Genomic DNA, 15101 nt, shown 5'->3' with positions numbered 1-15101 from the left:
GTAAAGCCCCTGGCACAGGAACCGGCACGTGGCAGAGCCCAACACCAGGAGTGTGATGCTGGTTGGTGATAGGTACTGTATCCGCCAGTGCTCCCCCGACGCCTGTAACATTTGGACTCCCCTGGCCTCTTGGGCCAAGTGCTTTGCCGCTAAGCACTTGACATGTGTCATGTAATCCTTACGACCACCCAGTGGAGTAGGTCACCACTCCCATCATCCCCATTTTCCAGATGAGAAAAACTGAGGCCAGAGAGAAATAATTTGCTCAAGGTTTCCCAGTCATCAGGTGGCAAAGTAGGGGCCTGAAATGTTTTTGAGTTTACACACACACAGACAGAAACCCCCTGCAGACCCTTTTAGTCACCTCCAGGCCCTTAAACTTGCCCTCACAAACTTCTACTGAGAGCCTGCTCCCACGTACCCATCCTGAATCCTGCCCCAAAGTTCTGCTGGGACATCTGCCCTCACTCTCCATCTTCCCTCACCCTCCCCACTCCCTAAGACCCCCCTCCCAGGAGCCACCAGCCTGGGTTCTGCTGTCTGGCTGTCCCTGGGGGCTTGGGACCCCCTCCCACGGTCCCCTCCTCAGTCAAGGTGACATCCCCCACCGCCAGTCCGTCCCTGCCCCCAGCCAGAGCTCAGCCGTATCTGAGAAGCGCTGACCCAGCAGCTCAAGGATTCCACAGGCCTTTGCGGAACATGGGGACGTGCGTCTTCCCACCCCCTGTTGCCCGGGGCAGCGTTGGCCACCACAGGGGGCAGCTGGGCACAGCTCTCCTTGCAGGAGTGACCCCACCCCAAGAAGGGGAGGAGCAGAGTCGGCAGGGTGAGGGGAGATGCCTCCCCCGGCCCCAGCCACAGAAATTCTGGTTAGCTGGGCCATGGCCTCACACCCCATTTCTCATGGGCCCCTGCACCTCCTTCCCTGCACCAGCCCCGCATACAGAAAGTGGCAGGATGGATACAGCCCATGCCATCTCCAGATCCTCCCAATGCCCATGGCCTAGTTCCTGGGAACAGAGGGTGAGAGGGTAGGAGGACAAAAGGGCCAGGAGTTCCTGGTACCAACCCCACGCTGTGCCTTCTTTGGTCACAGTCAATCCTCCCGGCCACCCCCTGAGGGGCCTACCATTTTTCTTCCACGTGAAGTTAGAGAACTCAGCCAACCAGAGAGCAGTGGTTCGTTCAAGGTCACATAGACAGCGGAGGAGCCGGGACTGCAACATGGGTCAGTCTGACTCCAGTTATCATGTGACTTTACCCAAAACACTAGGTCTCAAGAGTACTACACGCAGTGTGGTCCCTGTACCAGAGGCAGTGACATCACCCAGAGCTCATTAGAAATGCCGGTTCCTGGGCCACGGCTCAGAGCTGCTGCATCTGACTCTGGGGCATGGGGCCAGGAATCTAGGTTTTGAGAAACTCCCAGGTGATTCCTAAGCAGGTTAAAATTTGAGAGCCACTGAGTTAAACCATACAAAACTGCCATTTGGGGCTGGGGTTAGGTAGAAAACAAGCATCGGCGGTGTCACACAGTGTAACCTCACGGGAAAAGGGCCCTTCAGCGACAGCCTGATTTAAAGGAAGTAAAGGCATGGACACACGTTGGACACTTGGATGTCCTGGGCGAGGGTGGGGGAGCCACCCAGCCGACCTCACTCACCACCAGGTTGCCGATGACCATGACCATGAGGAAGACGGTGAGGCACATGGCCTGGCCGGCCACCTCCATGCAGTCCCACATGGTCTCGATCCACTCCCCGCACAGGATGCGGAAGACGATGAGGAAGGAGTGGAAGAAGTCGTGCATGTGCCAGCGGGGCAGGTTGCAGTCCGCGGCGATCTTGCACACGCACTCCTTGTAGCTCTTGCCGAACAGCTGCATGCCCACCACGGCGAAGATGAACACGATGATGGCCAGCACCAGCGTCAGGTTGCCCAGCGCCCCCACCGAGTTCCCGATGATCTTGATGAGCATGTTCAACGTTGGCCACGACTTGGCCAGCTTGAAGACCCGCAGCTGCCAGGCAGGGGGAGGGCAGGGGCTGGTGAGACCCGGGGACCCCTGGCCCAGCCCCAAGAGAGCCCCATCCTTAGAGGAGAAAGAGCGGTTCCCTGACCAGGGACTGAACCCAGGCCCTCCGCAGCGAGAGTGTAGAGTCCTAACCACTGGACCACCAGGGAATTCCCAGAAAGAACTCTTTTGAACAGCTCAGCTCCCACCCACTGAGGGATGCAAGGCCTCAGTTTACCTCTCTATGAAATGGGAATGCTCACATCCTACCACCTCATCCTCTTTGAGTGATCAAAAGAAAGAGTCCTTATCTCTTAAACATACAGGCTAAAGTATTTGCAAGTGAAATGAAATCTTGGGATTTGCTTTAAGATGCTCCCCACAGAAAAATTGGGGGGACAGATAAAACAAGAACTGTAGAATGTTGACAGCTGTTGGAGCTGGGTGAAAGGTACACGGAGGTGTAGCTCACCTTCTCTATACTTCTGTGGATGCATGAGAGGTCCCTAGGGGGTAGTGGAAAGGATGCTAAGTCGGAGTCCCAATTCCACTACCGATGCACTTCCGGAGCCTCAGCTTCCAGCTCTGCAATATGGGTCGAAGTCCCCACCCCACTGCCACCCAAGGTCACTTAGGAGTCAAGCCCAAATGTCAGCTCCTGGGCTGTCAGTTTGGTCCCCCAGCAGCTCTGTGAGATAAGGGGGAGGGCACCTTTCTCCTTTTTTCCAGTAAGAAAGGTTCTAAGAGGCAGCGTGGTGACCAAAGGGCAGAGGGGGCTTTACTTCCAGCCCTCTGGCTTCTTGGAGGCTTCTCCCCCTTTCCCCCAGGCATCCTCACCACACCCTTCCCCAGTCCGAGTGCCAGGGCCTCACGCACCAGACGGAAGGAGCGGAGCACCGACAGCCCCTGCACATTGGCCAGGCCCAGTTCCACCAGGCTGAGGGTGACGATGATACTGTCGAAGATGTTCCAGCCCTGCTGGAAGTACTCGTAGGGGTCCATGGCGATGAGCTTCAGCACCATCTCTGCTGTGAAGATGCCCGTGAAGACCTGCAGGGTGGGGTGCAGCCCCCGTCACAGAGCCTCAGGGGCACAGGACCTCGGGAGTCTCCAACCCCACTCCCACCTCCAGGGCTCGAGGGGAGGGTGACAGAGCCCTGGGGGCGCAAGCAGTGGTACCCACGGCCCACAGATGTGTGTATGTGAGTGAGTGAAGAGCGGAACGACCATGCCACAGGGCAGAGTGGGAACCACTCAGACACCGGGGCCCGTCCATTCCTGGCCTTGTGACTGTTGGCCTGTCACGTGACTTCCTGGGGCCTCAGCCCAATCATAATAATATTCAACACTCATAGAGCATGCTGTCGTTCACACTATGACCTTATCGGTATCCCAACCTCTGTGAGGTTGGGAGGAATGATCGCGCTCATCCCAGAAATGAGAAACTGAGGCTCAGAGAGGCCAGCAGCAAGCTGTCGGTCACACCGCCCACCTAGAAGCACGTCTCAAGCCAGGTCTTGGGGTGCTTAGTCCAGTCTCCTGTCCCTACACCCTACAGCCTCTCTACCCTGGTTGGCTGGGGTCCCAGGACCCAGAAAATCTTGGTGGCTTTGGAAGTCTAAGGCAGGGCCCCAAAGAGGATGAAGCAGAGGATCAGTGAGAAGCCAGAGCTGAGCCCCCAGAGCCCTGGACTTGTCTGAGAGCTGCAGAACCTCTAAAAGCTCCCTGGGCACAGTCCCCCTCCTGCCGGGCACCAGCTGCCCCGGGCCCACAGCCTGCCCGGGCACATGCTGAGCCCCGCCCAGAAGCTGTCCCTGCCCGTAGCAGGTGCCCAGACAGCAGCAGAGTGTGGGCAGGGGGTGGGCAGGCGGCGGGCCGGGCCCATCACACACACCCCAGCAGCTGCACCGCGGGTCCAGAGCACATCCTTGCTCCTCCAGCCCGGCCTGGCCATGGCCGCCTCGGGTATCTCCGTGGGGTGGACGTGCCTGCCTCGCGGGCTGGGGAGTCTAGGGTCTGATTCCTGTGCCGCCCACCCAGTCCTCGTCCTGCCCCAGGCCCCAAATCTGACTCTTCCTGGGCTCCCCACGCCTCAGGAGAGGGGGAGCATCTCGCCCATTCGCCATCCTGGAAAGATTGCAAAGGCAATTGGGGAGGGTGGGGCTGGACTGGAGGAGGAGGCAGCTTTTTCCCTTTGTCGGGCTCCACAGGGGCTGGCAACAAGGTGATAATGCTCCTAATGGGCAGGGATAAGCAGGCGGATCAGTGTGTGTCAACAATAGCAGAGCAGAAAGGGCTGGAGGGGGAGCTGGCCCGGCCATGCCGGAGAAGTGGCAGCGGGCAGGGGGGCTCAGGGCTGGGGCACTATGCCCTGGGGCCTCCAGGGTGAGCGGGGGCCTCTTGAGCCTGGGTGCCCATGGCTCTATGCCCCCACTTCCAGGTCCCTTTGTCCCTCTTAGGCCCACAACAACCTCTGAAAGTGGAGAGACTTGCCATCCAGCCACCCCCATACCTCTATGCTCTCACTCCCCCATCTCTGCCTCCAGGGCATGGCCTGGACCCCAAAGCCCCTGAAATCCTGATCATAAGAGGTCAAGCACCTCATCCCTATTCTATCTGCCCCCAAGTACCCTAAAACCCCAATTCCACGTCCCATGGATCACCCCATGCACATCCCTGGTACATCAACTCATGCCCCCATATACCCATATGCTGGGAAAATAACCCCAGCCTGTCCCCTTATGCCCCCTAATCGTGACCCATATTTCCACACAGCCTGTCGGGCCCTGTGGCCCCTCTCCTGTCCTGCACAGGAAGGACAGCCTCTCCCTCGTCCGCTCCCTACCAGGTTGCCCACGTTGAGCACTCTGTCAAATTGCTCCGTCATGGGGTAATGCTCCATGGCCATGAAGAGGGTGTTGAGCACAATGCAGATGGTGATGCCCAGGTCCACGAAGGGGTCCATGACGATCAAGTGGACGATGTTCTTGAACTTCATCCACGGGGTGCAGCAGTTCCATATGAGCACTTTCTGGGAACACTTGTACCACCATGGTGGGCACTTCTGGTGGGCCTCTTCCAGCTCTGGGAGTAGGGTGGAAACAGATACCTGATGAGGATCCCCCCTCACGTGCTCCTTCCTCCACCTAGGTCTTTGGTCCCACCTTCCAAGCCCCGCCCCCTGGAGCATCACACCTCAAGCCCCGCCCCCTCAGGGAGGCCTACTCCAAGCCCCGCCTCTCAGTGGGTCACCCTCAAGATCCATCCCTCTAGACGCCGCCCACATGGCCCCACCCCTCAGTGCCCCGCCCCCCAACACGCTGTCCCTTAGCTGACCCTCAAAAAGCCACACCCTCAGCAGCCTTACCCCTAGCTCCTCTCTCTCAGTGTTCTACTTCAGCTCCGCCTTCCTGGAGCTCCCCACCCCCCAACGCGATGGGGTGACTCCCATCCTCTGCCTATGGCCCAGGGCTGCGATCTCGGCTGGGGAGGGGCCCGAGGGCCCCCAGGGAGAGGCAGGAGGCCACTGCAGGGGGTTGGGTCCCAGTTCCACCTGCTGCTGGCCAGCACCACTCAGGAGCAAACCATGGTTCCCCCCGAGGGCTCTCCCTCTCACTGCCAGTATGCCGGCCCCTCCAGACTGTCCCCAGCCAGTCCTTCCTTTCCCACCAGGGTAGCTTTCTGGAAACATCCCCTGTTCTTGCCACTCCAGCTCTAAACCCCTGGGGCTCCATAAGGCCCCTGGGTGACGCTGCTTCTCCTCCTGGTCTTCCAGGCCTCTGCTGCCCATGGGGGTTCTCAGCCTGGGCGTGCTCTCATTTAATTACCACCGGAAATGGATGAGGTAAGTATATTAGTGCCCCCACGTCATAGATGAGGAAAGAGGACTCCCAGGGCAGCCCCATAGACACCTGGGTTTGAGTGCGTGATTGGGACACCCCAGAGTTTGGGGGCGGCTGAGCCGCACCCCCACCCAAGAATTAGTAAACCAGGCTGCAGATTCTACACCCCTACCCCCAACCTGGGTGCTACTGCAGGTGCCCCAAACTGTGTCTGAGGCCCCAAACTTCCCACCACAGTCCCGGCAAGGACGGCGTTGAGGGACCTCCTCGGCCAGCCCTGCCCAGCGTTCCCTGGGGCATTCTCTGTCAGGGCACACAGACACCTGGATGCCCGTCACACAAGGTCAGCTGGGATGGGGCCCTCTAGAGGTTTGCCTTCCTGGCACAAGGCGAGACCCCTGGGGAGGGGCCCGATCCCTTCTATGTCAGAGTTCCTTGCATCTCCCTCCCTTGCTTCCCCCTTTCTTCCTCCTCCCTCCCTCTCATCCATCCACACACCCACGTCTCTTCCCATTCATTAATCTTTCAGTCCACCCACCCAACCATCCATCCATCCATCCATCCGTCTGTATGTCTATCCACCCTCTCCTCGTTACCTAATCCTAGTGTCCCACTGAGGCCTGGGGGGCAGCACAGGGATTTGGGGGAGTCTGTGACTCTATCTGGGCAGAGGGACCTTTGATGTTTAACTTTTACCGAGAAGATATTTGAGGAACAGGATCTCCAGTTTCCGGAACATTGGGCCTTCCTGGTTCGTATTATTATCCTGTCCTTCCCCATTGCCTTGGCAGCCCCCAAGGCCTCCCGGAAGCCCCCAGTTCCCGCCACAGCCTGGCCTTGCAGCCAGAATTGGGCCAGGGTAAGCCAGGACTATATTTATCACAGCCATTTCTTCGATGCCAATATTAAGTTACTGTGCTGAAGCTGGGCCCAGCCAGGCCCTCCCGGCCCCCACCCCAGGAGCCCAAGTGGCCTGATGGGCAGGACAGGCAGAGCAGGGTGGGTATGGGGATACCAGGCACTCACCTTCCATAGCATCTGAGATGCCGCTATCTGCGCTGCAGCTGGGTCTTGGGGGCCCCTTCTCCCCCGCCGATGTGTCCAGGCTGCCGTTGCAGTCTTTGCCGTGGGCTGGGTCCTCGTCTGCCTCCCTACCTTCCAGCGCCTGAGCGGCCTTGGCCTGTGGACCAGCAAGGGTGATGGACATAAAGTCCATTGCTGAGCCATGGGGATGGACTAATGGACGCTCAGAGCTTCTTCCTGAGTCTTTCAGGCTGGGGGCCCCTCTTTTTGGCCTGCACCCAGCTTACTGTGGGCAGGGGCGGCAACCTCGGTGGTGGTGGGGTGACAGGGTAGGGACCAAAGTGACACATCCTGAAGACCCTTCACTCTCTGAAGCCTTGACTGACCCTGCACTTCATGAGACAATGGGTAAATGTACAGCTGCTCCCCGGGGCCTCATCAGGACCCACCTCTCCCTCAGCCTGGACCCGTACGCTGCCCATAAGGAATCATAAAACCATAGGAATTGGAGCTGGAAGGCTACGTCAGGTTTAACTACTCCAGATTCCTTGTTATATATGGGGAAACTGAGGCGCTGAGCTGAGAAATACTCTTTCTACTGCTTGCATGCCTCCCACCCCACCAAAGCTCCAGCCTGGGCCTTCTGTTCCCCGTCCTCTGCCTCGCAGGCCCTACCCCACGCCTCCCCCGACCCCCCTCAGCCTGCCCAGGAGCACCCAGGCTGAGGGGCAGGGAGATCCCTGGGTCCTCGGCCTCCTCTCCCTGAGTCCAGACCTTCCCCACCTCTTCCTGCTGCTTTTTGAATTTCTCCAGCATCTGCTGAAACTCTTCTTCTTTCTCCTGATTCTCGGCCAAGGTGGCCTCGTTCTGCTCAGCGTATGCCATGGCCACCACCGCCAGGATCAGGTTGATGAGGTAGAAGGAGCCCAGGAAAATGATGACCACGAAGAAGATCATGTAGGTCTTGCCGGCTGCCCGAAGGGTCTGGGAGCGGGGGAGGGAGAGAGAGCGTCACATGGCACTCCCCTGCTTTCACCCACACCCATCTCCATACATCCATCGCCCAGATAGGTAAACAGAGAGGGTCCTTCACAGAGCCCGGCAGTTTGAGGGCTTTTGAGGCAAGGTATAGCCACCCTTGGCAGGCTAAGCCACATTCTGGGGTGCTTCAAAATATATACTCAGGACCCAGACCTTCCTGGTCTCCTGGCTCAGAAAGCCCAGAGGACCTCAGCCAGACATCTTGAGATCAGAGAACCAGGATAAAAATTGGGGAACATGGGCTTTGGGATCAGCTTGAATCCTAGCTTTCCCATAGCGCCTGGCATCTAGTAAGAGCTCAGCAAATAGTAGCTATTATTATTATTACTACTAAATATTATTATTAACATGATGATGTTAGAAACATCACCAGGAACCAGCAGGCACCGTTGCTCCAGACCCAACCTGCCCACCTGCAAACAGTGGAAGGCAAATAATTGTGTCTGGGCAGAGTTGGAGTCCAAGCTGCCCTACCGGTTACTGTGAGGCCTGGGAGTCTGTGCCCGGCTCAGATCTCAGCTCTTAAGGCAAATGAGAAAAAGGAAGAAAGGGCTGAGGCTCAGATCTGGGCAGGTACCTAGTGTCAGAGGGCTCTGAGAACCCATATGTAGGGGCATTTAGGGGGTACCACGGAGGGGACAGACTTGTTAGGGGCCCCACCAAGCCCAGAGGAGGCTGTGGAGATGGAGGGAGGTAGCCATGGGGCTGAGGGGCAGGGCCGGGGGCCGCTGTACCAGCTGGAAGAGGTTCTCCCAATAGTCCTGTGTCATGAGGCGGAAGAGAGCCAGGAAGGCCCAGCTGAAGGTGTCATAGCTGGTGTAGCCATAGTTGGGGTTCCGCCCGGCCTTGATGCACTCGTAACCCTCAGGGCAGCGCCTGGGGATAGGATGGGGGCTGGCTTTAGGGAGAAAGGAGAGCTCCAGCCGGGAGATAGATGGGGGGATCCCAAGAGAAGACTATCCTTCCGTCTTGTCTGCATCCCCCAAAATGGAAAGTGTTCCCCCATGTCCATGAATTTTCTTTACGTTTCCATCCACCCCAGGTTCTCATCCCTAATCATCCCCCATCTTCTGACAACCCTGGGACATCTGCCCTCCACCCCCCCCCCCCCCCCACCAATGTCACTCACCCAGCATCGCTGCTGTTCCCACAGAGCAGGGCGTCATTGGAGCCTTCCAGGAAATAGAAGTTCCCTTTGGGAGTCAGAGGCCACAAAGGAAACATGTCACCACATGGACACTGTGGGCACAGTACCCACCGTGCACCTGTGGACACATCTGTGTGGACCACACGCACCAAACGGATGCTGTCTGGGTGCCCCTTCCCTCTCCTTTAAGGGCAGCTCCAAGTTCCAAGGTCTCTGGGTAGATACATTTTGCTGTCAGCTCAGTGCCTAGTGTGGGGTGCCGCAGGGGCACAGAGGGATACGGGGTGGGGGACATGCATGTGTGTGGATGGGGCTACCATGTGCCTGTGCAGGACCCTCAACTGAAGGGGGGGGGGATGCGGCTAGAATCCAGGATGCCAGGTTGAAGAAGGGGTACCATTTTCTCAGCTGCCAGGAGGCACAGTGTGAAGTAATAGTGGCTTTGTGAGAATGTTGCCTCGTGCGTGTGAGGCTATGAAGTCTGGGTATGTGAATAGGATGCGGGCGCCTGGTGGTGGCCCTGCCAGGGTGCGAGCATGTGGTGTGATGGAGAACAAGGAGTACGTAGGTTAGGGACTACACACTGCTGCTTTTTATAGCCAAAGTTTTAGGATTTTCAAAGCAATTTGGCATTTGTTGTCGCACAAACCCTTTGAGAAAGGTATTGTTGTCTCCATCTTACAGGTAAAGATTCTGAGGGAGGGGGAGATGAAGCGACTTGTCAGCGGTTACCCCAGCTGGCAAGTGACGGATTTATACTCAGGTCTTCTCCATGCTCTTTGTCTCACAAAGGGCTGCCATCGGGGCTGGGAAAGACCCCACTGGCCCCCCGATCCTCCGTCCTTACCTTCGTCATTGATGTAGGCATCCCAGTCAAAGGTAGAGTTGCTGGCCCAGCTCTCCTGGCCGTCCCAGGTGTCATTGCTGTACCACGTGGTGTTGGTGTCATTGAAGGGCGGGGGCCAGCGCACACACTTCTGCCGCAGGTTTCCCATGAAGAGCTGCAGCCCCACCAGGGCAAAGACACTCAGGCAGAAGACGGTGAGTATCATCACATCTGACAGCTTTTTCACCGACTGGATCAGGGCTCCCACGATGGTCTTCAGCCCTGATCACAGGGAGGGTGAGAGCTGGGGCTGGGCAGGGCAGGGGGTAACTTACCCACTCAGTCCCTGCGAGCCTCTGCCTACTCCACCTCCTTCAAGCCCTGACTTACTTGGGGCACTGCTTGCCCGAAGCCTTCCCAAATTAGCCCCATCCTTCTCTGGTTACAACCTCCATCTGGAGCCTTGCATGGCCACCGAATCTCAGCCACTAGACAAGGGACTACGAAGACTTCACAGTGTGTTGCCCCAACTCGGAGAGCGACACCCAGCCACACAGTGGAGCTGAATACATGTCGCTAAGTCAGCACTCCTGAAGGGTGTTCCTTAGAACGCTCATCTCGCAAGCTGTGCCCTTAACAGAAGGGGTTCAATCACGTTGGGGGCAGGCTGAGCTCTGGAGCGCCCTCTTGGAGGGTCCTTGCGTAGATTAGCCTATCAAGGGCTCGGAAAAGTCCTACAGAAACAAAAACTTTAATGCCACGTTTCACCTTATTTGACACAGAACCCTTTCTCTCTCTCTTTTTTTTTCTTTAATAAATTTATTTATTTTTGGCTCCACTGGGTCTTCGTTGCTACGCGCGGGCTTGCGGGCTTCTCACGGCGGCGGCTTCTCTTGTTGCGGAGCACGGGCTCTAGGCGCGCAGGCTCAGTAGTTGTGGCGCACGGGCTTAGTTGCTCCGCGGCACGTGGGATCTTCCCGGACCAGGGCTCAAACCCGTGTCCCCTGCATTGGCAGGTGGATTCTCAACCACTGCGCCACCAGGGAAGCCCCCTTTCTCTTTTAGTGCCTGTTAACACCCAAGGAACAGCAGGGTTCACTCTGAGAAGCTCTAGGCTGACTTTGCAATATTGCATTCCACTCCTCTGGACGGTCAAAGGCATAGCCAAATCGTATGGAATTCCAGGCTCAGATTCCATCGTTTATAGAAGAACCATAACTTCTTCCTTGTGCCTAATCAGTGTGTCTCTTGCTTCAGTATGAGCTTATTTCTTTTTCTTATCCTGGTATGAAAACAGATGCTCAGCAGTCTCCTTATAAAAGCCCCCTGAGCTCTGAGGATGCTGGAAGCCTGGCACCGAGGGAAGGCATTGTGGCCTTGACTCAGGGGCCAACGTGCCGTGTGGCCTTCAGTAAGCTCTTCCCTCCCAGGGTCCCTCCTTCCTCAACTGCAATTCACGAGGGCTTTGGACTAGAGGAGAACTAACGTATTTTCTAGCACTATGACTTCACAATTTCCCCTCCTCCCAGAGTCTGTTCTCCATGCCTTTTCAGATCATCTTTCTCTCCTTTAATGAACCTTCTCCAGTTTCTCCACATGCTTTTTTGAGGGTCCGGATGATCCAGATGCTAGTTATTTCATGCTTCTTGCTGCATTACTTTGGAATTGCCCTGGCCTGATGGCTCAGTGGGTATGTGGCGTGTTCATTATTGAGCCCACAGGGCTGGGACTTTCTATCACTGATTCTCCGTGCCTCTCTCAGGTGGAGGTCTCTGCTCTGCCCAGTCTGTTTATTTTATTGAATACACATACCCTGTGTCAGGCATTGTTCTAAGCACCTTATTGCTATCAAGGCTTTGAATTCTCATAACAACCGGATGAGTGGTACTGTTATTATCCACATTTCACAGATATGGAAATTGAGGCAGACAGGGAAGCACTTACCCAAGGTCAAAGTTAGGAAGTGGTGGAGGTGGGAATTGAACCCAGGCAGTCTGGCTCCAGAATTTGTGCTCTAACCACCTTGCTATGCTGCCTCTTAAAACTCATCCTCCCACCTGGGCCCCTCTGTGTCCAGGCTTTGGTGTGGGTCCTACACCACCTGGGAGGGTTGTGACCCTGAGTCACAGAACTTGAGTGCCTGGTTCCAGGCCTGGGTGAGGGGGGAGGCCTGATGGCCTGGGCAGAGGGTCCCTGCTCCTCCCCAGTACCTGGGATGACTGTGATGGTTTTCAGGGCCCGCAGCACCCGGAAGGTTCTCAGGGCTGAGATGTTGCCCAAGTCCACAAACTCCGTCAGGTACCTGGGTGGGGAGGTTGGGGCGAGGGCTGTGTCAGAGCCGGGGGTGGGCGGTAGGGCAGAAGTCACAGGTTCTCCAGGCCCAGAAGGAGGATTCCCAAGGAATCCTCGTAGTTGGGGTTACCGTGGAGTTGCGGGGGGACAGGTCAGGCACAGCAAGTTTCCTGTCGGGGCCCGAGAGTTGGGGAAGACAGTGCAGCAGCTTTGCTGAGGAGTGGGGTTAGCAAGGGTAGCCCAGCTCTCCCGGGTGGGGACCCGTGGGACTAGGGCTCAGGGCTGCTGTGTGTGGTCATATGTGCTATGTGTAGGGGCACCGGGACAGACTCCCAGCCAGACCCCGGGAACGGCAGCTCCTAAAACTGTGCAGCCCGCTATCTGCAAGCTGGACCCACAGCCCTGCGGTCCACCCTCTGAGGCCTGGCCCCCTCCCCTCCCCAGCCTCAGGACGCCCTCGGGGCCCTGCTCACGCCATCATGATGACGCTGAAGTCCAGCCAGTTCCAGGGGTCCCGGAGGAATGTGAAGTCTTCGATGCAGAAGCCGCGGGCCAGGATCTTGATGAGGGACTCGAAGGTGTAGATCCCCGTGAAGGTGTACCTGGCGGGGAGAGGGCCGGCCAGGGCCAGCCATGTCACGCCGGGGCCGGGGTGTGGGTGGCAGTGATGGACCTCCTGGGAAGGAGGGCACAGAAGTGACATGTGCCACCCAGGGGCTGAGGACATTGGGTGACAGTGTGTGCCATTCCGGGGACTTAAGGTGTTTGTTGATGGGGGTGGCAGTGACAGCGTTTGTCTCCCTGGAAGACAAGAGCAGTCTCACTCTGGGCATCCTCAGAGTGTACACCTGGGACCGGCAGACACCTGGGACCGGGGGACCGGGGGAGGGGGAGACTTACTCCACATGCTTAGACCAGGAAGGCGGGTCGCTCATGGTCATGAACACGCAGTTGGTCAAGATGGTGATCATGATGAACATGCTGAACAGCGTTGGGGGGAGAGTCAAGGAAAGTGAGGGAGCAGGTGGGAGGGGAGGTGGAAGGAGGGCCTCCTGCCCACCCCCGAGCCCTCCCTGCCTCTCCCCGCCCCTGCGCTCGCCCCACTCGGGCAGGATATGAGTGGATGAGCACCTTGATGGCGTAGCGTCTGAGGGTGCTGAAGGGGCTCAGCACGTAGAGAGCAGGGGTGGCGGAGAAGCGGAAGATGGCCTTGCCCTTGTTGAGCACGATGAAGGTCTGCGGCGGGGAGAGAGCTGTGAGGCCGGGGACAGGCAGACAGCTTGACAGTGGACAGAAGGGTGGGGGGAAGCCTCCCAGGCCCGGACCTTCTTGTCACTGTAGTAGGGATCTAGCTCCTCCAGGGGGATGCCAATGACCTCCGGCGGGGGGTCCCCATAGATGAGGGGCAGGCTCTTGCCAGCCTCCAGGTCACTGCACGGCTTCTGTTCGGGCTCCTCGATCTCCATCTGCTTGTTCCGCTGCTGCCGGGCCTCCTCCTCCATCACCCGCCGTTCTATGGCTGCCTGGGACTCCCGGGTGAAGGGGCGCAGGCTCTCAGGGCCCAGAGGCACCACCGTGGGCAGAGATGAGGTGGCCATCCTCGCATCCTGGGCTCAGGGGCCAGCAGGGCAGCAGGCAGCTGGGAGGGCTGCAGCGTGCAGCCCCCGGGGTGCTGGGCGGCCACCCCGCCCTGGACCTGCTGTCCGCTACTCACCTCCTGCCTGACCAGGGGCCAGGGCGGGGAGGTCGGCGTGCAGGCCCTTCTGGGGCTGGGAGGTGTGCCTGCCGGGCCCAGGTGCTGCTGCACAGGTGCTGGACACAAGAGCATCACCCCCAAGCCCCGCACCACACTCTCCCCAGCAAGGGCTTGGCTGCACTCTGCACTGACAGCAAACCAACCAGGTCCTCTTCCGCCTTCGAGACTTGGGGCCAATGCCCCAGTGCCTTCAACCGTCTCCTGGTCCCAAGGTCTGGGGACTGTGTGGCTTCAGCCTATGGGGACAGAGAAAAACCACAGCTGGCTATGCCCATGTGACCTCTATCCAGCAGTGAGGCAGAAAGGAATCAGATGTGAAATGTGAGGGTGGATTGAGGATGGGCCGAGGTGAGGGGCCTGATGGGGTCAGCCTAAAGCAGGAATGGCAAACGGATTACACCTTGAGGGCTGACTTGGATCAGCTGCTGTTGGCTGCATTGGAGATGCGGGCAAAGACTATCAAGATTGCAGCCTGAAGAAAAAAAAAAAAAAAAAGATTGCAGGCAGACTCAGTGCAAAAAGACTGCTGTGATTGATTAGTGATGTCTGCCAGGGGCATGAGAAAGGAGAATGTGGTACACCTGCCTGTACTCACCGTATCTGGCCTGGAGGGAAGAGAAAAGGAAGATGTGGGAATGTGGAGTGCCCTGTCCTGAGCTTTGGGGAGGTGTGATGTTGGTCGGGGAGAGGGAAGAAGGAAGGTTCCCGGGCACTGCCAAGGATCCCACCAGCTCCCTCCCCCAGGACCCATGGGACCTAACCCATGGGCAGGCAGGGGGAGCTGGAGTGGGAAAATGCAGGGTGTGTGTGTGGGGGGGTCATGTCAGGAGAGCCTGAGGATGCTAACGTGGAAGAGAAGGACACACAGGAAAGGTCCTGGAGACAAGGAGACGGACAGTTTCAATGGTGGGGGCAGGGCTAGAGCTCCCAGGGACTGCTTTTGGCTGGTGGTCCCTGTATGAACTGGGCTGATAGAGGGGTCCCCACCAGGAGCTGCAGAGGCCTGTGAGAGCTGCGCAGCCCTCCTGAGCCTGTTCCCTGTGGAAGCAAGGTGGTAGGTCACTTATTGCAAAGGCCCTGGGGAATGACCCGCATCAGCAGGCGGGCACAGGGACACCACAGCAGCCTGGTCACACACACAGCCATCACTAGGCCCGCAC

General features: G+C 57.9%; 1 protein-coding gene across 1 annotated transcript in view; it reads right to left on the bottom strand.

Moving 5' to 3' along the window:
- SCN4A (sodium voltage-gated channel alpha subunit 4) overlaps positions 1 to 14372 on the bottom strand; it is a 28128-nt gene extending 13756 nt beyond the window's left edge. The window contains exons 1-13 of the mRNA XM_027081201.1: positions 13511 to 14372; positions 13303 to 13421; positions 13086 to 13175; positions 12659 to 12787; positions 12104 to 12195; positions 9915 to 10175; positions 9050 to 9113; positions 8655 to 8796; positions 7663 to 7863; positions 6883 to 7036; positions 4860 to 5098; positions 2891 to 3064; positions 1664 to 2020 (exon numbers count right to left, since the gene is read on the bottom strand). Coding sequence (XP_026937002.1) covers positions 1664 to 2020; positions 2891 to 3064; positions 4860 to 5098; positions 6883 to 7036; positions 7663 to 7863; positions 8655 to 8796; positions 9050 to 9113; positions 9915 to 10175; positions 12104 to 12195; positions 12659 to 12787; positions 13086 to 13175; positions 13303 to 13421; positions 13511 to 13783 — 2295 coding nt within the window. The 5' untranslated portion in view covers positions 13784 to 14372. The remainder of the gene's footprint in view (positions 1 to 1663; positions 2021 to 2890; positions 3065 to 4859; positions 5099 to 6882; positions 7037 to 7662; positions 7864 to 8654; positions 8797 to 9049; positions 9114 to 9914; positions 10176 to 12103; positions 12196 to 12658; positions 12788 to 13085; positions 13176 to 13302; positions 13422 to 13510) is intronic.
- Between the last annotated feature and the right edge of the window lie 729 nt (positions 14373 to 15101).

This window comes from Aethalodelphis obliquidens, unplaced genomic scaffold (genome assembly GCF_003676395.1).
Source record: "Aethalodelphis obliquidens isolate GAN/ISIS:26980383/991018 unplaced genomic scaffold, ASM367639v1 scaffold44, whole genome shotgun sequence".
Lineage (NCBI taxonomy): Eukaryota > Metazoa > Chordata > Mammalia > Artiodactyla > Delphinidae > Aethalodelphis > Aethalodelphis obliquidens.
Note: the sequence above shows the minus strand (reverse complement) of the source record. Positions and strands in the feature narration are given on the sequence as shown.